Source organism: Papio anubis, chromosome 4 (genome assembly GCF_008728515.1).
Source record: "Papio anubis isolate 15944 chromosome 4, Panubis1.0, whole genome shotgun sequence".
Taxonomy (NCBI): Eukaryota; Metazoa; Chordata; class Mammalia; order Primates; family Cercopithecidae; genus Papio; species Papio anubis.
This window is the reverse complement of record NC_044979.1, coordinates 143,435,777-143,458,821: the sequence shown is the minus strand read 5'-3', so window position 1 is coordinate 143,458,821 and position 23,045 is coordinate 143,435,777. Positions and strand designations below refer to the sequence as shown.

Sequence of the window (23,045 nt, the reverse complement as noted above, 5' to 3'; positions counted from 1 at the left end):
GTGTGTTGGGGATCCTGATTTCAGCCTCAGGCTGGGCCTGGCCCCTGCACAGCCCAGCTGGATGGAAGGGTGGGGGGAGGGAGAAAGGAAGAAAGGAGATGGGAGCAGAGAGGAGGAGGGGGAAGATGGAGGAGAGGAGAGAAGGAAGAGGAAGGGGAAGGAGAGGGAGAGAGGAGGGGGGAGAAAAGAGGAGGAGTGGGGATGATAGAATGGAGGCGGGAGGGAAGAGAGAGGGAGGACTGGGTAGAATGGGAAGGTGCGATGATGATGATGATGAAACATATGATGAATGATGGAAGATGATGTGATGACACGATGATGAGCAATGATGATGCGCCATGATGATGGCAACCCGGATGATCCTGGAATGATGCGATGATGATGATGATGCAACATGAAACCAGACGATGTGACCGATGATATGATGACATTGTTTAAATGACGATGATGATGATGACGATGATGATGACAATGCGATGATGATGCAAAGATGATGAAACGATGATGATGATGACATAAATATATTTATTTCGTGATGATGACAATGATGATGATGAACCAAATGAAACATGATGAAACGATGATGATGATGAAGCATGACGGATGATAAATATGATGATGAATGTAAAGATGATGGCAGGATGATGTGGACTTATCGATAACGATGATGATGATGATGATGATGATGATACGGGACAAACGACGTACCAAAATGGCTAAGATAGCTACGCGGCGGTCCGGTCGTCTGCCGCCGCGCTCGTGGACAGGGGCCGGGCGGACTCGGGGACCGGCGGAGGACGCCGGGCGCGCCCGGCCCGAGGCTGAGGGAGCCGGGCGCGGGCGCGCAGTGTCGGGCGCCTGGCGGCGTAGCAGGCGCGCAGAGGACCCCAGGCCGGGCCGGGCGGAGGTAAGCGGTGGCCGCGGGACGCGGGGAGGCGCCGGCGGGGACCTGTCGGAGCCTTTGTCTGCGGCGCGCGCGGCCCCCCGCCCCCTCCCGTCCGTCCGGGCGCTGTCCCCTCTCCCCAGACCGCCCCTGTCCCGGGAACCCGAGGCCGCCCCGACCGCGTCCTGTGCGGCCCAGCCCCCCGCGCCCGGCGACAAGCGCGGACCCGGACCCCTGGGCCCCGGCCATGGAGGGTGTCGGCGCCACCGCCTCCCCTAGCACCGCGCGGGGGTCCTCCCGCACGAAGTTCCTCCCCGGACCCTCCCGCGCCGCCCCATCGCCCCCCTGCCCCCGCCGACCCCTTCCTTGTTCTCGAAAAAGCGTCTGGGAGAGGCGGGGCCTGGCCTCCAGGGTCACCTCGGGGCGGCCCAGGGGGTCTGCCCTTTGCCTGGGGACGCAGGTCTGCGAGCCAACTTTGCGGCGGATGATGCCGGGGGGGGGGGGGGACCCAGGCCGGGGAGGGCGGTGGGTCCAGGGGCCAGCCTGTGGCCCCTGCATGCATCGGTCCCTGGGGGGGGCTGCAAGAAGGGGGTGGCCGGAGGGGCTTGAAACCCACCCCCAGAGGAGTTGGAGCAGCTTAGACCGCTGGACTGCGGAAAGGGCAACAGAGACATCGTTAGCCCCGGTTAACGGGGACCAGGGGTGTACCAGGCATCAACTAACCAGGACTGGTAGTTGAGCCAGGAGTGGGAGCCCAGGCCCGCTTTCCAAGTGGAATTCGGTTTCCCTGGTTCTCCCTGGCCGGCCGGAGGAGCGCGGCCCCAGAGTGAGGCCAGACTGGCTTTGGGGTCCAGACCCCCAGCGCCTCCAGCTTCCCGGGGCCACGTTCAGGACTGCTGTGCACTTCAGGCCCGGTGGAAATGGGAGGAGCTGGAGGGGGTCACTGGGCCAGGCTCCAGTCTGAGCTGCATGACCCCCCCCACCCCCGACTTGACCTCTATGTGCCTCAGTCGCCCTCCCTGCAATATGGTGAGAGGCCTTGGCCAGACGCAGTGGCTCATTCCTGTAATCTCAGTTCTGGGAGGCTGGGACTGAGGGATCACCTGAGGCCAGGAGTTCAAGACTAGCTTGGGCAACAGAACAAGACCCCACCTCTACAAAAATAGAAATTAAAAAAAAATAAATGAGAGAGGGGGTGGGAGCCCTGCCTTGCCCATAGCAGTGTTCTTTAAGTGGCAGCTTGTGCAACTGTTGAATGCCTACTGTGTGTAGCCGAGCCTACCCCACCAGCCACCCACCCAGTCCCTGTTTGTGACGTACTCTTAGACTCTCCTTCCTCTACTGAGTTGTGAGGTGGGGAAACTGAGACCTGAGGGATGACCTTAAGGCCAAAGAAGTGACCTGTGTCGGCCGGGCGCGGTGGCTCAAGCCTGTAATCCCAGCACTTTGGGAGGCCGAGACGGGCGGATCACAAGGTCAGGAGATCGAGACCATCCTGGCTAACACGGTGAAACCCTCTCTCTACTAAAAAATACAAAAAACTAGCCGGGCGAAGTGGCGGGCGCCTGTAGTCCCAGCTACTCGGGAGGCTGAGGCAGGAGAATGGCGTAAACCCGGGAGGCGGAGCTTGCAGTGAGCTGAGATCCAGCCACTGCACTCCAGCCTGGGCGACAGAGCGAGACTCCGTCTCAAAAAAAAAAAAAAAAAAAAAGAAGTGACCCCTGTGTCTTCTCAACGGCCCCCCGGGGCAGGCATCGAGGGGTCACGGCAGCTCAGAGTGGAGGAGCAGAGCCAAGTCCCTTAAACGCTGGGGTGGTTAGGCCAATGTGCATGTGGTTAAATTTTAATTAACGGGGGACAGGGCAGGAGGCCCTGGGCTGCCTTCCCCGGGGGGCAGTAGGCTTGGATTTTGGGGGCTGGGAAGGACACAGTTGGAAGCCTGTGGCCCAGGAGAGGTGGGGGCGAGCGACTGCAGCAGGTTCCCCACACCCTCCACCATGGGGACAGTGGCTGGCCAAGCCGGGCAGTGTGGGTGGCAGCTGCCCACTTTGCTGACTGAGTCAGAGGGGACAGCAGCCGCCTCCTGGCTGGATGCCAAGCACGTCCGCCTTCCTGGGTGGCGTGGCCTCTGGGCAAGGCAGAAACATCGGCTTTCTGGCCAGGATTGTTCGGGGCACTGCACGTCCCGGGGAGCGTCTCGGAGGCCCTTACTGAACACAGACCAGGCCTTTCTGGGTTCAGATGTCCTGGGCTGGGCTGGTATCCTGAGCAGGTGGCAGGAGGAGCATTTGATTGTTGAAGACTGTCACCCTGACACCATCCCCTTCCCTGGCCCTGCAGGCCGAAGAAGGGCCCCGGGGTCTCTAAGCCTTTGCTGACTCTGGCACCTCCCAATGACTCTCGAGGTCAGGCTTGTGTCCACTTCACAGGGGAGGACAGGTGTGCAGAGCCCTCCCAGGGCCACCCCAGTTCAAGCCCAGCCCAGCTCTGCTCTAAGCCTTGCTCGCCCCCACCACCCCCAGCTCCAGATGTGGCAGGAGGGCCAGGGCTGACAAGGGGCAGTCAGGAGAGCCTTGAGCCTAGAAGGGGAGATACGCCAGGCTTCTCAGCCCCCAGAAGTCCGGGACCGCCTCTCCCCTGGTAGTGGGCACTCATCACCCAGCTGTCGGGGGCTGAATCTCCCTAGTCCCCCAAAACCTGGAAATGGGACGTCTCTGGCTTCAAAGCCCCAGTGAGGCCCCAGGCCCCCGGCCCCCATTCAGGTTCCAGTTAAAACTCTGTAGTGAGCTAGAAGAGGGGGACGTGGAGTCACAGGGAGGTGCTTGGTAACCTGATCATCGAAACCTGCCTGGAGGCTGGGAAGGGAGTAAACTGAGTCAGGGGAGCTGGAGGAAATGAGACCCAGGAGATGGGACAAGAGCAGGCAGAGGTAACATGGGTCAACCCCAGATAAAATCAGGGTGGGCTGAGTGCAGTGGCTCATGTCTATAATCCCAGCACTTTGGGAGGCCAAGGTGGGAGGATCACTTGAGCCCAGGAGTTCAAGACCACTATGGGCAACATAATGAGACCCCATCTCTACAAAAAAGAAAAAAAATTAGCCGGGCCTGGTGGTGCACACCTGTTCCAGCTACTTAAGAGGCTAAGGTGGGAGGATCACTTGAGCCTGGGAGGCAGAGGCTGGAGTGAGTGGTGATCGTGCCGCTGCACTCCAGCCTTGGCAACAAAGAGACTGTCTCAAAAAAACAAACAAATCAAGTTTCCTCTGGGTTTGTGGGACCCCTCAGGGTGGGCTTCTTCCAGCCTTTCCACGGCTCTCCCACATACTGGGGAAACTGAGGCACTACATTCAGCACTCAGTGCTGTGCTGTCCTCTCTGTTAGCCTCAAACTCTGCGATGAACACAAATCCTTTCTGCATTCAGATAAATAAATACATGTTATTAGAAAAAGAAATCATTGGCCAGGCGCGGTGGCTCAGGCTTGTAATCCCAGCACTTTGGGAGGCTGAGGTGGGCGGATCACAAAGTCAAGAGGTTGAGACCATCCTGGCCAACATGGTGAAACCCCATCTCTACTAAAAATACAAAAATTAGCCAGGCGTGGTGGCAGGCGCCTGTAGTCCCGGCTACTCAGGAGGCTGAGGCAGGAGAATCGCTGGAACCTGGGAGACGGAAGTTCCAGTGAGCTGAGATCGCGCCACTGCACTCCAGCCTGGCAACAGAGTGAGACTCCATCTCAAAAAAAAGAAAAGAAAAAAAAAAAATCATTTTAGGGGAAAAAGCTAGCCTGCCCCAGGCACACACAGGGCTGCCCACACAGTGCAAGCATCTCCATGACAGATGACTTAGTTCCTTCCTTTCCTTCTGAAGGTCAGGGCTGGCAGATCCAAATTGAAGCAAGAAGCACTGAGGCAAGACCACAGAAAGAACTTTCTGCCATGAAGGTGGTTGGCCCCAGGACCAAGGGTCACGGTGGCTCAGAGTGTCACACAGACCTGGGTTGGGGTCTGGGTTCCCCCACTTTCTACCTGTGAGACCAAGGGGACTCTCACTTTCCTCAGCTGAAAAATGAGTGGTAAAGGCGCCTTTCTCCCAGAGGACACTGCAGCCCAGTGCAGGCACGCACGAGGCTCACTCATGTCATCTGTTGTTTCCGACTGCCCCCCAAGTTCTGGTATCACACCACCAAAGTATTCCTCCACTCCATCTATTTCTTACCGTGCCTGCTGCCACCATGCAGGCCACCTTGGTTGTTGCCCAGGGCAGCAGTCTCTGAGCCCTCCTGCCCTCCGACCCCTTCTCCCTAGATAGCAATGAGGATGAGCATCTTGAGACACACCCGGTGAGGGCTGGGTGCAGTGGCTCAGTGGCTCACGCCTGTAACCCCCGCACTTTGGGAGGCCAAGGCAGGAGTTGGAGTTGGAGACCAGCCTGGGCAATGTAGTGAGACCCCATCTCTACAAAATAAATTTTTAAAAAATTAGCCAGGCATGGTGGTTCGAACCTGTGGTCCCAGCTACTTGGGAGGCTGAATCAGGAGGATACCTTGAGCCCAGGAGGTGGAGGCTGAAATGAGTGATGGTTGCGCCACCATACTCCAACCTGGGTGACAGAGTGAGACCCTGTCTAGGAAAAAAAAAAGACACCAGGTGACATTGCTTATCTGCTTAAAATTAACGTCCTCTGGATGGATAGAAAGGACAGTCCCCCAGGGGATACAGTCCCGGCCTCGTGGCTTCGGGGCTGGGGTATCATCTCACTCTTCTTCCCTCCCCTGCTCTCTCTGCTTTCTCCAAAGCACAGGCTGCCATGGGTTCTGTCGGGAGCCAGCGCCTTGAGGAGCCCAGCGTGGCAGGCACACCAGACCCGGGTATAGTGATGAGCTTCACCTTCGACAGTCACCAGCTGGAGGAGGCGGCAGAGGCGGCTCAGGGCCAGGGCCTTAGGGCCAGGGGCATCCCGGCTTTCACGGACTCCAGTAAGTAGGGGTGCGGGCAAGGTGCATGTCCTGCACCGAAGCAGACTGAACTGTGTGACCCCCAGTGAAGCCTTGGGGTATTGGGGAGCCATGGGTGGTCATGGACTGGAGGCAGTGCCTGTCAGTGTGGATTAGATCTGCTGCATAACAAACACGCCCACCGTCTCAATGTCTCCGCCCTGATGCTGCATGTCCGTGCTTGGGGCCCTGCCAACAGCCCCCAGCAGAGGAGGCTCTTTTTTTTTTTTTGAGACAGTCTCGCTCTGTTGCCCAGGCTGGAGTGCAGTGGCCGGATCTCAGCTCATTGCAAGCTCCGCCTCCCGGGTTTATGCCATTCTCCTGCCTCAGCCTCCCCAGTAGCTGGGACTACAGGCGCCCGCCACTGCGCCCGGCTAGTGTTATTTTTGTATTTTTTAGTAGAGATGGGGTTTCACCAGGTTAGCCAGGATGGTCTCGATCTCCTGACCTCGTGATCCGCCCGTCTCGGCCTCCCAAAGTGCTGGGATTACAGGCTTGAGCCACTGCGCCCAGCCAGGAGGCTCTGTCTTAACATGGGCTTTCGTGCTCGCTGGCTGGGTGAAGGGATCCATGGCTCATGTGCTGATCCATAAAACTTCTATCTGGAGTGACACATGTCACTTTGGTCGCACTCGTTGGCCAAAGCAAGCTATACCTCACTGCAAAGGAGCCAGGAAAGTGCCTGAGAAGGACTGGATGTGAGGTTCAAAGCTCTGGTTTTCAGCCCAGCTGTGTGACCTTAGGCAAGGGCCTGAACCTCTCTGAACCTCAGTTTCACTACATTGAGGAATTGGGCCAACTGACTTTGAGATCAGACTTGCAGAGTGGACAGCCCACAGGCTTGGAGTCTGACAGGCTAAGGTTCAAGACTGCCTCCCATCCTTCACCCACCAGGAGCTCCAGTCAAGTCACTGTTCTTCTCTGGCCCTCGGTCTCTTCCTCTGGAAAAGGGGGATGGTATTGTGTCAATGTGGCTGCACCAGAATCAACAGAATCTTGCTTGGGCCTGTCCCTGGCACTCAGGAGGCACCCTGTAAGCTATAGTTCTTTTTTTTTTTTTTTTTTTTTTTTGAGACGGAGTCTTGCTCTGTTGTCCAGGCTGGAGTGTTGGTGGCGCACCCTCGCTCACTGCAAGCCTCGGCCCCGGGTTCACGCCATTCTCCCGTCTCAGCCTCCCGAGTAGCTGGGACTACAGGCTCACAGCCCGCTAATTTTTATATTTTAGTAGAGACGGGTTTCACCATGGTCTCGATCTCCTGACCTTGTGATCCACCCTACCGGGCCTCCCAAAGTGCTGGGATTACAGGTGTGAGCCACCGCGCCCGGCCGCTACAGTTCTTTTGCAGGGAGCTGTTGTTTATGCTAGTACTTTAGGCTCAGAAACCTGGGTTAAGGCTGGGCACGGTAGCTCTACGCCTATAATACCAGCACTTTGGGAAGCTGAGGCCAGAGGATCGCTTGAGCCCAGGAGTTTGAGACCAGCCTGAACAACCTGGCAAAAACCTCGTCTCTACAAAAACCTACAAAAATTAGCCAGGTGTGGTGGCACACACCTGTAATCCCAGCTACTTCAGAGGCTGAGGCAGGAGAATCACTTGAGCCCAGGAGGCAGTGGTTGTAGTGAGCCAAGATCGTGCCACTGCACTCCAGCCTGAGCGACGGTGAGACTCTGTCTGAACAAAAAAGAAAAATTGGCTAACTAAAGTGGGAGCTAGTTAAGCCAGGCAGGCAGGCAGTCAGGAAGGTCATGGACAGTCTGGAATCCACGGACAAGAGCTTCCTGGAGTCTCTGAGCTCCAGGAAGAGCTCAAGGCCTCACCTGATTAGGTCAGACCCACCCAGGGTCATTTTCCTTTTGATGAACTGAAAGATGATGGAGAAGGAACTTGAATTGCAAAAGGCCGTCACAGCAGCAGCAGGGCTAGTGTTTGAACCTGGGGACTGTCCTTCAGCCTGTCAAGGTGACCATAAACAGACCATCACGGTCCCCCCCTCGCCAATGTGGCTCCCATAGACATCTCCCTAAATCATGTCTTCTCTCCAAACAAAGGCGGTGACAAGGTCATACTGCCACCGAGCATGATGCAAGAACCCTGTACAACCCTAAACGTGCTGACCCCTTCCCCAGCAGGACAGGCAGAGGGTGCTCACTCTTCCCCTTCCATATCCTATAATTTTTGTTTTGTTTTGTTTTTTGAAAACAGAGTCTCGTGCTGTTGCCCAGGCTGGAGTGCAGTGGCGCAGCCTTGGCTCACTGCAACCTCCACCTCCTGGGGTCGAACTATTCTCCTGCCTCAGGCTCCTGAGTAGCTGGGACTATAGGCTTGCACCACCATGCCCAGCTAATTTTTTCTATTTTAGTAGAGATGGGGTTTCACCATGTTGGCCAGGCTGGTCTCGAACTCCTGAGTTCAGGTGATCTGCCCGCCTCGGCCTCCCAAAGTGCTAGAATTACAGGCGTGAGCTGGTTTCCTGTCCATCAAGCTGGTGGCTTCAGTGGCTGTGATGGAGTGGGTGTGGTAGCCGTAGCCACAGTATTTGGTGGCTTTTGATAATGGTCAGATGACAGAGGTATCTGGGCCGGGCGCGGTGGCTCAAGCCTGTAATCCCAGCACTTTGGGAGGCCGAGACGGGCGGATCACGAGGTCAGGAGATCGAGACCATCCTGGCTAACACGGTGAAACCCCGTCTCTACTAAAAAAATACAAAAAACTAGCCGGGTGCGGTGGCGGGCGCCTGTAGTCCCAGCTACTTGGGAGGCTGAGGCAGGAGAATGGCGTGAACCCGGGAGGCGGAGCTTGCAGTGAGCCGAGATCCGGCCATTGCACTCCAGCCTGGGCGGCAGAGCGAGACTCCGTCTCAAAAAAAAAAAAAAAAAGACAGAGGTATCTGGAGCAGAGGGGAGCAGGGGTCACAGCGATGGACAGTGGCCTTGGTGATGGAGGCCGAGGTGATGGCCATCGTCCTGTGCGGAGGCCGCAGCCATGCATGGAGGGTGCCCCGTCTCACCTGGTGTCTCTGGCTTTAGCACTGGAGGAGCCGGTGCCTGATGACCGCTACCACGCCATCTACTTTGCAATGCTGCTGGCTGGCGTGGGCTTCCTGCTGCCGTACAACAGCTTCATCACGGACGTGGACTACCTGCATCACAAGTACCCAGGTGGGTCCTTCCACGGTCACGCCCGGCCACCCAGCATACTCCATCATGGCCTGGGGCTTCCCAGAAACCCCCGGGTGGGAGGGTCCTACCCAGGGACCCATTTTATTCGGATCTCGGCTCCACTGTGAGCTGCTGAGTGACCTCAGGGCAGCCACTCACCCCTCTGGGCAGCGAGACCCTTCTGGGAGGTTGCATCTGGCAGGGGTCAATGCAGAGGGTGGGGCCTCCCTCAGCACCTGCTGTCTCTGGCCCTCCACAGGGACCTCCATCGTGTTTGACATGAGCCTCACCTACATCTTGGTGGCGCTGGCAGCCGTGCTCCTGAACAACGTCCTGGTGGAGAGACTGACCCTGCACACCAGGATCACCGCAGGTGCGCCGGGCCCCACCACGGGATGCCTACCTGTTGTGGCTCCCATGTGCCTGGCCAGTCATCCACTCGCCCAGTTTCCCTGAGCCTCACTCGCCTCGTCTGTAAAATGGGCATACTTCCTAGGGCTGCCCTGGGGTCTGGCCGTGGTGGGGCCTCTGTACCCCACCACATGTCCCTGGGCCCCGCCCAAGCTCTTCCCCACACCCAGTGTGTTCTTCCTTTCCCATTCCTCCGCATGGTGTCATCCAGCTTCAAGGCCTGGCTCAAATGGCGCCTCCTCCAGGAAGCCCTCCAGGTGCCCCTGTTAGACTTGTAAAGCATCCCTGGCCCTCCTTAAAGGAGAAGGGCAGAGAAAGCCTCCGACTGACTATGCAGGAGGGGCAAGGAGGAGGGGGACCCCCACCCAGTTGGCTCCACCGCTCCCCTCACTGGCCTCTCCCCCAACAGGCTACCTCTTAGCCTTGGGCCCTCTCCTTTTTATCAGCATCTGCGATGTGTGGCTGCAGCTCTTCTCTCGGGACCAGGCCTACGCCATCAACCTGGCCGCTGTGGGCACCGTGGCCTTCGGCTGCACAGGTAGGAACCGGGGCCCAGGGGTGAGGCCCTGAGTGCCCACTTCTGACCCTGTCCCACCCCAGCCCTGGTCTCCTGCTGGTGGCATGTGACATGATGGGAGCCGGGCTGGCTGGGTGCCAGGTGTGTGTCCACCTGCATGCCAGCGTGCACACCTGCACACCCAGGCACACTGGCTCACACCCACACGAGCCTGTGTATGCAGTGTATGCACAGCATGTAGCCACAGAGACTCTGAGGCAGCTCCTGGTTTCCCTGGTATAAACAGGGCTTCAAGGACTGTTCTGCCTTTGTCACCATGTCACTGTTTCTCTTGGGCAATGGCTTTCAGTAGGGTCTGACTCTGTCACCCAGGCTGGAGTGCAGTGGCATGATCATAGATCACTGCAGCCTCAACCTCCTGGACTCAAGCTGGTGAGCCAGCCTCCCACTTCAGCCTCCTGAGTAGCTAGGACCACAGGCACATGCCACCAAGCCTGGCTGATTTTACAAAATTATTTGTAGAGACAGGGGTCTCTCTATATTGCCCAGGCTAGTCTTGAACTCTTAGCCCCAAGCAGTCCTCCCACTTCGGTCTTCCAAAGTGCTGGTATTACAGGCACGTGCCATCGTGCCTGGCCTTACAAACTTTTGAAAGCTACTTTTTATTTTGCAAAAATTTCAAACCTACAGAAAAGCTTGCAAGAATGATACAGTGAAGTCCTACACGAGCACTCTCTCCCCCTCTCCCTCCACCCCTCTCTCTCTGTACTTACATTTCTCCCTAAGTATATATAAATATAAAATACATCTTTCCCCTTGTACCATTTGAGAGTTAGTTGTAGATGTCATCACCTTTCTTGCCTAATTACTAATACTTCAGAGTGTATTTTCTACCAGTCAAAGCATTTCTTTTCTTTTTTCTTTACTTTTCTTTTCTTTTTTTTTTTTTTGAGACAGAGTCTCACTCTGTCGCCCAGGCTGGAGTGTAGTGGCACGATCTCAGCTCACTGCAACCTCCGCCTCCCGGGTTCAAGCGATTCTCCTGTCTTAGCCTTCCAAGTAACTGGGATTATAGGCACACACCACCATGCTAGGCTAATTTTTGTATTTTTAGTAGAGACGGGGTTTCACCATGTTCCTCAGGCTGGTTACAAACTCCTGACCTCAGGTGATCCGCCTGCCTCAGCTTCCCAAAGTGCAGGGAATTACAGGTGTGGGCCACCATGCCCGGCCGACATTTCTTCTATAACCACATTGCAATTGCCAAAATTGGGAAATTTAACTCTGATGTGATACCATTTTCTAAGCTACAACCCATATTCAAACTTCTCCAGTCATTCTGATAATGGTTTGTTTGTTTTTTTAAGACAGAGTCTCCCCCTGTGCAGTGGTGGATCTCGGCTCACTGCAAGCTCCACCTCCTGGGTTCACACGTTCTCCTGCCTCAGCCTCCCAAGTATCTGGGACTACAGGCGCCTGCCACCACGCCCAGCTAATTTTTTGTATTTTTAGTAGAGACGGCGTTTCACCGTGTTAGCCAGGATGGTCTCAATCTCCTGACCTTGTGATCCGCCCGCCTCAGTCTCCCAAAGTGCTAGGATTACAGGCGTGAGCCACTGTGCCTGGCCCCGATAATGTTCTTTATAGCTTTTTTTTTTTTTCCTGATGCAACATACTCTCTAGATTCATAACTTTCCTTTAATCCAGGACAGTCCCTCACCCACCCCTGTGTTTCACGGCAGTGACATTTTGCAAGGGTCCAGGCCAGGCTTTGTAGACTTTCTTTTTTTTCTTTCTTTTTTAGAAATGGAGTCTTTCTCTGTCGCCCAGGCTGGAGTGCAGTGGCGCAATCTCAGCTCACTGCAACCTCCACCTCCCGGGTTCATGGGATTCTTCTGCCTCAGCCTCCTGAGTAGCCGGGACTACAGGCGCCCGCCACCACACCTGGCTACTTTTTGTATTTTTAGTAGAGATGGAGTTTCACCATATTGGCCAGGCTGGTCTTGAACTCCTGACCTTGTGATCTGCCCACCTCAGCCTCCCAAACTGCTAGGATTACAGGCGTGAGCCACTGTGCCTAGCCAGCTTGGTAGACTTTCAAACTCTTTTTGACCGTGACTTTCAGGAAGAAAGAAATACATTTTGTATTATGGCCCTGTAAACACATGTGTGTATTTATAAATGACATCAAGCCTTCATGAAATAATACTCCCAATGCTACTGTTCTGTTTTGTTAAAAAACAAAAAAATGCTGTGACTTGATTTTATTTTTTTTAGAGGCAGGGTCTCACTCTGTTGTCCAGGCTAGAGTGCAGTGGTGGGATCATGGTTCACTGCAGCCTCGACCTCCTGGGCTCAAGGGAGAGCCCAGGCCCCTGTCACGTAGCTGGGATTACAGGCACAGGCCACCACACCCAGCTAATTTTTAAAAAATTTTTGTCACCAGGCATGGTGGCTCTTGCTTGTAATCCCAGGATTTTGGGAGGCTGAGGCGAGCAGATCACAAGGTCAGGAGTTCAAGACCAGTCTAGCCAACATAGCGAAACCCTGTCTCTACTAAAAATACAAAAAATTAGCCGGGTATGGTGGCGGGCGCCTGTAGTCCTAGCTACTCGGGAGGCTGAGGCAGGAGAATCACGTGAACCCAGGAGGCAGAGGTTGCCGTGAACCGAGATAGTGCCACTGTACTCCAATCTGGGCGACAGAGCGAGGCTCTATCTGAAAAAAAAAAAAAAAAAAAAAATCATAAAAACAAGATCTCACTTTGTAGCCCACATTGGTCTTGAACTCCTAGACTCAAGCAATCCTCCCTTCTTAGCCTCCCAAAGCACTGGGATTACAGGCGTGAGCCACAGTGCCCAGCCTTGACCAGAAGATTTTAGTTAGACAAAGACTGCCCCCAAGGCTACTTCCAGTCATGGATTTGCTAGACTCCAAGGTAGGGGCCTGTACACTTCTATTTTCCCTAGATCCTGATCGATTTCTGGCTGTATTATTTAGGATGAGAGGGGTTATTGCTGTATAGCAAATTAACCCAGAAATCTCAGTGGCTCCATAGAACAAGCCTGACTTCTCACTCTTGCTGCCTGTCCTGTCTAGAGGGTGAAGGGTGTTATGTTCCACACGGTCTCTCAGGGCCTCAGGCAGACAGTCCTCTCCCCAGTCCATAACACATGGCCTCTCCTGTCCCTGCCCATGGGAAAAAGAAAGGTTGAAAGTCCATGCAGGCTTTTCACTGCCTTGCCCAGAAGTGACGTGTCATTTCTGCAGATGTTTCATCCGCCAGAGCTTGTCAATGACCCTGGCTGACCCCAAGTGTACACTGGTTGGTGTTCCTACTGCTGTGTGTCAAATCTCTCTGCCATTAGTGGTGTTAACGGCTGTTTATGCACCTTTGAGTTCTCTCAAGCTAGTGCATTTCACCCAAGTTGACAGGTGATAATGGTGTCTCCGGATTTTTCCTCTTTCTCTCTCTCTCTCAAGTGCAGCAATCCAGCTTCTACGGATACACGGGGATGCTACCCAAGCGGTACACACAAGGGGTGATGACCGGGGAGAGTGAGTATCTGCAGATCCCCCGGGGAGGGGGTGCTGAGCTGCCCTGGGCTCTGGAAGCTTCTTCCCGGGGGCTCCCCATGATGCGCCCCGGTCTGGGAGGGAGGCTTACAATCCCTGAGCACACTGAGCTAGGGACAGTGATCACCATCTTTCCTGGCCTGGCTGGGGGTAGAAAAGGGGTAGACTCCCACATGGGAGGGACATGTGGGCCCACACATGTGTGTGCTATGTTTCTGGGGTGTGTGATCCTTTGTGATGGGGGAAGCTTGTGTGTCTCTGAGCATGTGGCTGGGTGTGCGTTTTGTAAGTCTGTGTGTGCGCGTGTGTTAGGGAGTGGGCCTCGTCCATGGCCGTGATGTCATGGACATCACGCCATGCATACAGCACCATGCTCTCCTTGTAGCCACAGACACACAAGCCACCCCCTGGTCAGCACCCCACGTGGGTGTCTCACAGGCTTCTCAAACTCACGTCTCCTCCCCCCACCCTGCCACTCACACCCACCCCTTCTCAGCAAATGGCACCCCCTTGCTCATGCCTGAACCTTATATGACACCCGGCCCTTCTCCAAGTCCTAGTTCTGTCCCCTGGCCTCCAGCCCCTGCAGAGGGGCAGCACTGGCCCCTGGCAGCGACACTGTGTGCGTGCAAGCCCCTTCCTCCCAGGGTCCCCAAGCTTCCTTCTGTGCCTGGACTGCCCGGGGTCAGTGCCGCCCAGGCAGGAAGCGGAAGCCCAGATCAAGACCCACGTGGGCCTGGTTCGTTTCTCCCCTTGGGGGCCTTCTGCAACCCTCTGCCTGGTGCTGAGGTAGACCAGACGCCCCGGAGCTCCCAGACTCCCATCTTGGCCGGTAGACTTTGTGGTGGGGCTGAGCCAGAATGGGTGCAGAATTGTGCCGGCACACTGATGTCAGGTGGTTTATGGAGCCAAGGGCCCCGCAGAAAAGACGCATTCAGAGCCCTGCCCACCCTCACGGGGTGGCCCACCATGGCCCTGACCCACTCTGCCTCACACTGGGCAGTGGCCCATGGCCACACTAAGAAAAAACCCACAGCCCGCCCACCCCAAGGCCCTCCCTCCCAGCCTCGTGACCCTAATCGCGGCTTCCAGCGCCTCAAACATGAGCACTCAGCTCACAGCAGTCCCCGGCCAGGAACACCCATCCCCAGGCTGCATTCCCGGCCCTGTCCTGCAGACCTCCGCATCAAAGGCCCCCAATGGGACAGGGGTCCTCTAACTGCCCCCCACCTCTGCGCGCCCTCTGTTCCGTTTCTTTCTGCCCCCTGCCTGAATCACGCACAATCTTGTTTGCATCCATCCTCTTCCCACCCTGCGTCCGTGTGTCATCGTGGCCCTACTGCGTCCTCAGAGCAGGAGGGTGCAGCCACACAGCAGGCACTGGGTAAATGCCCCACGGTGGGGGTGTGTGAGCGGCGTCGGGGTGGGGCTGCTGTGAGGGGCAGCTCCTGTGAGCAGCTCCTCTTGTGGCTGGGGCGGAGCTGGGGGCAACCGGAGTTGGGGCCGGAGAGAGACGGGACTCAGGACTTAGATGGAGTGGCAGGGGGCGTGGCTGGGAAGGGAGGTGGGGCGGGGCTGTGTGGGGCCAAGCTGAGTGGGGGTGGAGGGTGGGATGGAGCTGGGCGTGGCTGAGTGGGGGCGGAGCTGAATGGGGTCGGGAAGCAGCTGGGGCGCTTACTGTAGGAATTGCTGGAAGGGGCTGGTGGAGCTGGTCTGGTTGTGGGAGCGGGTCGGTGGAAGTGGGTGGGGCCTGCGGTTATGGGAGGGGCCTGTGGGTGGGGGGGGGGCCGGGGGGGGGGGGATGGGTCGGGGCGGAGTGGTGCAGGGAGCTGGGCGGATCAGGCCCGGGCCCACTGTGTCTGCCCTCCAGGCACGGCGGGCGTGATGATCTCTCTGAGCCGCATCCTCACGAAGCTGCTGCTGCCCGACGAGCGCGCCAGCACTCTCATCTTCTTCCTGGTGTCAGTGGCACTGGAGCTGCTGTGCTTCCTGCTGCACCTGTTAGTGCGGCGCAGCCGCTTCGTGCTCTTCTATACCACACGGCCGCGTGACAGCCGCCGGGGCAGGCCAGGTCTGGGCAAGGGCTCTGGCTACCGCGTGCACCACGACGTCGCCGCCGGGGACGTCCACTTCGTAAGTGCGCATCGCCCACCTCTGTTCCCTCCTCTGTCCCCACCGCGAGGTTGGGAAGTACCCGCGGCCCAGCCCGTCCCCTGCACCCCAGGCTGCGGCCTCCCGCTGTGGCGGAGACCACTTCCTGCCAGCTCCCTTTATTCTGTGGACTCAGCTGTGGGTTCTTAGTGGCACCCCCACATCCCGTGGCCTGAGGCCCCACCCCGCCTGCATCTGTGGTCTGGGGCTCTGCCCAGCTGCTGTATCCCATGGCGTGAGGCGTGCGGCGTGCATGGCTCCTGTCCGCAGTGACACCCCACATGATGTACACTAAAGTTTCCATCCCTGGGACAGCCCACGTTGGTTCTGGGGGGGTCTCAGCCCTCCTGGCTGTGCCAACCCACGTTGGAGATTCCTCCTGCAAGCTCAGCCTGGCAGCAAACTCTCTAGGAAGCTCACACCCTTCCTCCCTAGAGACAGGACACCAGGAGGGAAATCAGGGCTCAGGGATAACCCTGGGTTCCCTGAGGGAGTATAGCGGGGCCCCCAGAGTTTCCCATATAAGTCACCACCAGCCAGCCAGGAAAGGGAGTGGTCTCCCAGGTGAGGATAGACAGGCAGAGAGGGAGGGCCAGGGGCTTGTTCTGTGGCCCCTGGTTCTGCTGAACTTCCCTGTCACACTGCCCCTGTGGGGTCCCCAGCACAGACAGCTCTTGCCAGGAAGTGCCCTGTCCCACCATCCCTGGGGCAGGCAGCTGTCCTTGGGGGGCTGGGGTGCCCTCTGGTGGCAGCAGCGCTGCACAGCCCCCCAGGCTCAGGGCTGGCAGTTGTACAGTCCTGGGGACTCCTGCAGGGTGAGGTCAGGAGTGCCAGACCATGCAGAGGCGGGGTGAGGGAGCCGTTGTTCCTCATTCCTGAGGGTCCAGAACCAGAATGGTCATGCAGGCCTTGATCCAGTGAGTCACCTGGGCCCTTGGCTGGGGACACTGAAGTGAGCCAGAAACACCATCCCCAGGGGAGCACCCACACCCAGAGAGGGACCCAGGATGGAAAGGGACAAGCCGGGACAGGGGTGCATCCCTCTCATGGCCAGGGACGTTCCCCAAGGGACTTTTGGGCTAAGACCTGACCCACAGGAAAGGTGTTGGGGTGGAGGGAAAAGTGTGTGCAGTGGCTCAGAGGCTGGGAGGAGCTCCGTGTGTTTGGAGGAGGAGTAAAGGGGTCATGGGGGACAAGATGCTCTGGTTGGTTTGGTCGGAAGCTGGTAGAGGGTTCATGGGAGTGGTGAGGTGGAATTTGCAGCATCAGAAGTGTGAGAGCCAGGCCCGATGGCTCACACCTGCAATCCCAGCTATAGAGGAGGCTAAGGTGGGAGGATCGCTTGAGCCCAAGAGTTTGAGATCAGCCTGGGCAACATAGCAAGACCCTGTCTCTACAAAAAAGAAAACAGCAAAAAAACTGGCCTGGGTGATGGCGCATGGCTGTAGTCCCCGCTACTTGGGAGGCTGAGGTGGGAGGATTGCCTGAGCCCAGGAAGTTGAGGCTGCAGTGAGCTGTGACTGCACCACTGCACTCCAGCCTGGGCAGCAGAGCTAGACCCTCTCTCTGAAACAGAAATGTGAAGTGAGAGACCTTGATAAAGTGGGAGAGGGGTGTCTGCACACAGTAGGCACCACCTGAATGTCAGCGCCAGCCCCAGTGCAGCTCTTCTGATTGGGCCTGGATTCCTCTCCTGTCCTGTCCTCCACTCAAACCCCATCCCACTCTGTCCTCCCTCCAGGAGCACCCAGCCCCGGCCCCGGCCCCCAGCGGGTCCCCAAAGGACAGCCCAGCCCACGAGGTGACCGGCAGCGGTGGGGCCTACATGCGCTTTGATGTGCCGCGGCCAAGGGTCCAGCGCAGCTGGCCCACCTTCAGAGGTGAGTGCGGGGGGTCCCTCTGCAGCCCTGGCGCTGGTACCCAGGCGGGGGGGGTGGGAGGCAGGCAGGGGTCCCTGTGGGCACTGCCTCTGACCCCCGCCCGCCCCCAGCCCTGTTGCTGCACCGCTACGTGGTGGCACGGGTGATCTGGGCCGACATGCTCTCCATCGCTGTGACCTACTTCATCACGCTGTGCCTGTTCCCTGGCCTCGAGTCTGAGATCCGCCACTGCATCCTGGGCGAGTGGCTGCCCATCCTCATCATGGCTGTGTTCAACCTGTCAGACTTCGTGGGCAAGGTGGGCTGCCCGCCCTGCCCAGTGTCGGGGGACGCCACGGGGTGGAGGTGATGGGGAGGCCTTGGTCCATCCGGGAAGGGTTCTGAGTGAAGGATGCATGTGGACCCCAGGTGGAAAGGGCAAGAGCCATGCAGTGGCACCATGCCAGACAGTGTTCTGTGGAGGGTGGCCCTGACCTGATCCCACTGGGGCACTCCGGAGTATCAGCTGCATCTCGGAGGACAAGTGTGGCACTCACCCTCTCGCCTCACAGTCACAGGTCCTCCGGGGATGAGCACAGGAGGATGCCCCAGAGGGGATCCAGAGAGGGCAGGGACCCTCAGAAATGGCTCAAAGAAATGGCTAGGTGCAGTGGCTCATGCCTGTAATCCCAGCACTTTGGGAGGCCAGAGATGGGTAGATTACTTGAGGCCAGGAGTTCCAGACCAGCCTGGCCAACATGGTGAAACCGCGTGTCTACTGAAAATACAAAAATTAACTGGGCATGGTGGTGTGTGCCTGTAATCCCAGCTACTCGGGAAGCTGAGGCAGGAGAATCGCTTAAACCCAGGAAGTGGAGGGTGCAGTGAGCCGATATCATGCCACTGCACTCCAGCCTGGGCGACAGCATGAGGCTCTGTCTCAGAAAACAAGCAAGCAAACAAAACACTTAGCCAGCCATGGTGGCATGTGCCTGTAGTCCCAGCTACTCTGGAGGCTGAGGTGGGAGCATTGCTTGAGACCAGGAGTTTGAGCCTGCAGTGAGCCACGATCGTGCGACTGCACTCCAGCTTGGGGGATAGACCGATACCCTGACTCTAAGAGAAAAAGTTTTAAGTGGGATTTGGGGGATTTTAGAGGGGCGATCCGGAGAAGGGCAGGGGTGCAGGCCGAGCTGAACAGACCCAGGAGTGTTTGGGGATGGGGACGTGGCTGGAGGCTGGGGGGGTTGTGAGGGGAGTGGGGGTGGCCGGGACAGGGCGCCCACATGCCTGGCTCTCTGCAGATCCTGGCAGCTCTGCCCGTGGACTGGCGGGGCACCCACCTGCTGGCCTGCTCCTGCCTGCGCATAGTCTTCATCCCTCTCTTCATCCTGTGCGTCTACCCCAGCGGCACGCCCGCCCTGCGCCACCCCGCCTGGCCCTGCATCTTCTCGCTGCTTATGGGCATCAGCAACGGCTACTTCGGCAGCGTGCCCATGATCCTGGCGGCGGGCAAAGTGAGCCCCAAGCAGCGGGAGCTGGCAGGTGAGGCCCACGGGGCATGGAGGGGGGTGGTCCTCCCAGCAGCGCAACGTCCCCCTCACGAGGAAACCCAGGGCAGACCGCAAGAAGGTGCATTTGGGTTCTGAAGGTTCAGAACAGTCAATGTCTGGGAGGCCGTAGGTGTGGAGACATTCTCAACCACTTCATTCATTCACTCATTCATTCACTCATTCATTCGTGTACCCCACAACTACTTGGTGAGCCCCTCCTGTGGACCAAGTGCTTTTCAAGGCACTGGAGACACAGTGGCGACAAAACGGCACTCCCCGTGCTGTGGGACTGACTGTCCAGATGTGGAGGCAGCCCAGGCTGGGCGCAGTGGCTCACACCTACAATCCCAACACTTGGGAAGGGCAAGGCGGGCGGATCACTTGAGCCCAGGAGTTAAAGACCAGCCTGGGCAGCACAGCGAGAGCCTCTCCTCTCTACAAAAGTGTTAAAAATTAGCTGGGTATGGTAGCGTGCGCCTATGGTCCCAGCTACTCGGGAGGCTGAGATGGGAGGATCACTTGAGCCCAGGAGTTTGAGATTGCAGCTGTGATGACGCCACTGCACTCCAGCCTGGGTGACAGAGCAAGATCCTGTTCGGGAAAAAAAAAAAAAAAAAGAAAAATCCTAGATTGGTGTGACTGGTTGAATGGCAGGAAGTCCTATGGGGAAAAATAAAGCAGAGAAACAGGAGTGATGGGATGGGGAGAATCAGGCTCAAGAGCCAGCAGTGTAAATGGAGCAATCTGGGAAGACCTCACTGAGGAGGTGACTTTTTTTTTTTTTTTTTTTTGGAGACGGAGTCTTGCTCTGTCGCCCAGGCTGGACTGCAGTGGCCGGATCTCAGCTCACTGCAAGCTCCGCCTCCTGGGTTTACGCCATTCTCCTGCCTCAGCCTCCCGAGTAGCTGGGACTACAGGCGCCCGCCACCACGCCCGGCTAATTTTTTGTGTTTTTTAGTAGAGATGGGGTTTCACCGTGTTAGCCAGGATGGTCTCGATCTCCTGACCTCATGATCCACCCATCTTGGCCTCCCAAAGTACTGGGATTACAGGCTTGAGCCACCGCGCCCGGCCAGGAGGTGACTTTTGAGCAAAGACCTGGAGGAAGTAGCAAGGGAAACAGCCATGTGAGGATGCAAGGGAAAGGCGCCCAGGCAGAGGGAATGGCATGTGCAAAGGTCCTGCGGGCACTGAGGCCAGGGGCTGGAGAGGAGAGGAATGGGGTCTGATGGTTGATAAAGCATCCCTCCAGCTGCTGTGGGCATGGAGGTGAGTGAGGAGCTACTTTACCAGTCCAGGCCCTTGAGGACGGGGCCCAGACCTGGAGGAGGTCGACATGGCACTGGGAGGTGCCGGATTCCAGGTCTTGTTTGGATGGCAGCCCACGGGACCGGCTGACAGGTTGAGAGGTAGGGTGTGAGAGAGGGAAGGGGGCTTCAGGTTTGGGGTCCACTGTTCAAGGCAAGAAGGCTGGCACTGGCCCAGACTGAGATGGGAAGGGGCCTTGCGGGGAGGGGTTGGGGTTGGGTTTGGGATTTGGTACGTTCCAGGTGCCCATCGGACATCCCAAATTGTCCCTGATAGGGAGGAAGCTGGAGATCGGAGACTGGAGATTTTTTTTTTTTTTTTAAGATGGAGTCTTGCTCTGTTCCCCAGGCTGGAGTGCAGTGGCATGATCTCGGCTCACTGCAACCTCTGTCTCGCAGGTTCAAGCAGTTCTCGTGCCTCAGTCTCCTGAGAAGCTGGGATTATGGATGCCCACCACCACATCTGGCTAATTTTTGTATTTTTAGTAGAGGTGAGATTTCACCATATTGGCCAGGTTGGTCTCGAACTCCTAACCTCAGGTGATCCGCCCACCTCAGCCTCCCAGTGCTGGGATTACAGGCGTGAGCCACCATACCTGGCTGAGACTGGAGATTAAAATGGGAGGGTTGGGGCCGGCCGCACTGGCTCAGGACTGTGATCCCAGTGTTTTGGAGGCCAAGGTAGAAGTATCGCTTGGGACCAGCCTGGGCAGTATAGTGAGACTGAGTCTCTACAGAAATTTTTTTTACATTAGCCAGGCGTGGTGGTATGTGCCTGTGGTCCCAGGTATTTGGGAAGCTGAGGTTGGGGGATCACTTGAGCCCAGGAGGTCAAGGCTGCAGAAAACTGTGACTGTACCACTGCACTCTAGTTGGGGCAACAGAGCAAGACCTTGTCTTTAAATTTTAAAAATGGGGGTTTGGGGGACCCAGAGAAGCAGGCAAGGCCTGGTGTGCATAGCAGATGGCCCCGGGGAGAAGGAATGAGGAAGGACAGGATCCGGAGAGGGTGCTCCCATGCAGAGCGATGGGGCAGCGGGTCCTGGAGGGGCGGCACGGTTCATGCGGGTGTCACTGCACCTCACACCCGAGCAGCTGTGGCCACCAGGTGGTCGCCCCGGCCCTGCTCCCCTCAGGCCAGTGTTGTCCACAGGGAACACCATGACCGTGTCCTACATGTCGGGGCTGACATTGGGGTCCGCCGTGGCCTACTGCACCTACAGCCTCACCCGCGACGCCCACGGCAGCTGCCTGCACCCCTCCACCGCCAATGGCTCCATCCTCTCAGGCCTCTGAGCCAGCTCTGCCCACTGCCAGGGATGCCGAGGGCCTGACCAGGGGCCCCGAGGCCTGAAGGCCCCTCCCCCGTCCCCACCTCAGTGCCTGCGGGGCCCTGAGCCTCTCCCTGTGCCAGCAGCGCCACCCCCTCTGGGTCCAGCCATCCCCAATCCTGGCCTGAAGTTCTGCAAAGTCCTTCGAGGACCGGGACACATTTCTGTGACCCGGGGCTCTGGCCAGCACTGTGTTCTGTTTGGTCTCATACCTGCCTCTACCTTCCATCTGTGTCCAGCGGCCCCAGCTCCAGCCCAGCCAGCACTCTGTGGGGTCACATGCACCGTGTCCCCACTCAGGACAGCAGACGCCCGCCAGAGTGTGCGTGCCCGGTGACTGCACCCCGGCCCTCATCACCCGCTGCCACTGATTGGGGCACCACCTGGTCAGCCTCCACCAAGGACCCCTCATGAACCTTGGAGCCCTGAGAGGAGAGAGGCAGCCCCCCACCTTGTCACCCTCAGGCCTCCCCCTTCTGTCCTCATTCTTAGAGACTGCTTCTCCCAAACAAAACGCGTTAGCCATGAAGGAGTTGGAGCCCTGGGTCCGAAGGGACCCGCCTGCGGTCTGCGTCAGCCTCTCAGGAACCACAGCAGTGGTGCCAGCCAGGCACATCAGGACCTCCCCACACACCCACGCGATGCCACAGGCCAGGGGGCTGTGCCTGACTAGGGAGCCCTCCCATTGCCACCTTGGCCCATGACAGAAGAGGGGAGGTAAGTCTGGGGGCTGCGGAGTAGGGCCCCCACACCCTGGCTGAAGTCAGCTTGACCTAGGTCTTGACCCTCATCCAGCAAGGGACCCGACAGACCCAAGGGTCCCTAGCAAGTAGGGAGGGGCTGGGGGCACTCCAGCCTGGGTCCCCCAGAACACCAGGCCCGTGTGGGTGGCACCCTGAGGTTGGGGGATTCTAAGGGTGTCCTTCCAGAGACAGCGTTTCCAGGGGGAGGACGGCCCACCGTTACAGAACCCTGGCCCTGGCTGTGACTGCCCTGTTTCAACCCTGCTGTGTCCCGTCACCCGTCTGTCCACTAACTGTACCGCACTGGCCATTAAAAGATAAAGCAGACTGCTGCACTGCCGCCTCCAAGCAGAGTTTGTGCGTGGACGGGGGCCGGGACTGCCATCTTGGGATCCCGGTGGAACTCGGGTCGCCCCGTGTAAGCCGGACCTCAGTCTTCCCATCTGCAAGGTGGGCGGGGCGGATCAGGGAGCAGGAGGGTGTCCTCATACCCAGGTAGGCTTGGTTTGTGGGCAGGGCTGGGTGGTGGGGTGACAGCTGGGAGCACTTGTGGTTTG

At 57.7% G+C, this 23,045-nt stretch overlaps 1 protein-coding gene across 9 annotated transcripts; it reads left to right on the top strand.

Moving 5' to 3' along the window:
* The first annotated feature begins 820 nt into the window (after positions 1-820).
* On the top strand, positions 821-22,823 carry SLC29A4 (solute carrier family 29 member 4). Of its 9 annotated transcripts, none has more exons than XM_021935632.2 (11): positions 821-907; positions 5,683-5,862; positions 8,909-9,040; positions 9,300-9,413; positions 9,861-9,989; positions 13,452-13,526; positions 15,415-15,677; positions 17,437-17,575; positions 17,686-17,873; positions 18,859-19,099; positions 22,238-22,823. In XM_021935632.2, exons 2-11 carry the CDS (start codon positions 5,694-5,696, stop codon positions 22,447-22,449), a joined length of 1,662 nt encoding a protein of 553 aa, XP_021791324.2. In that variant the 5' UTR covers positions 821-907; positions 5,683-5,693; the 3' UTR covers positions 22,450-22,823. The 9 variants fall into 9 exon arrangements, with proteins under 9 accessions (XP_021791324.2, XP_021791325.2, XP_031520793.1 ...); XM_021935633.2 differs by having other exon boundaries at positions 854-907; positions 5,688-5,862; XM_021935634.2 differs by lacking the exon at positions 821-907 and having other exon boundaries at positions 5,391-5,862; positions 9,898-9,989; positions 13,457-13,526; positions 21,568-22,823.
* The last annotated feature ends 222 nt before the right edge of the window (positions 22,824-23,045 follow it).

Coding starts and splice junctions, on each gene's coding strand:
- SLC29A4 (XM_021935632.2), top strand. CDS start 5,694: ATGGGTTCTGTCGGGAGCCAGCGCCTTGAGGAGCCCAGCGTGGCAGGC. Junction 13,527..15,414: donor AGGGGTGATGACCGGGGAGA/GTGAGTATCTGC, acceptor TCTGCCCTCCAG/GCACGGCGGGCGTGATGATC. Junction 19,100..22,237: donor CAAGCAGCGGGAGCTGGCAG/GTGAGGCCCACG, acceptor CCTCATTCTTAG/AGACTGCTTCTCCCAAACAA.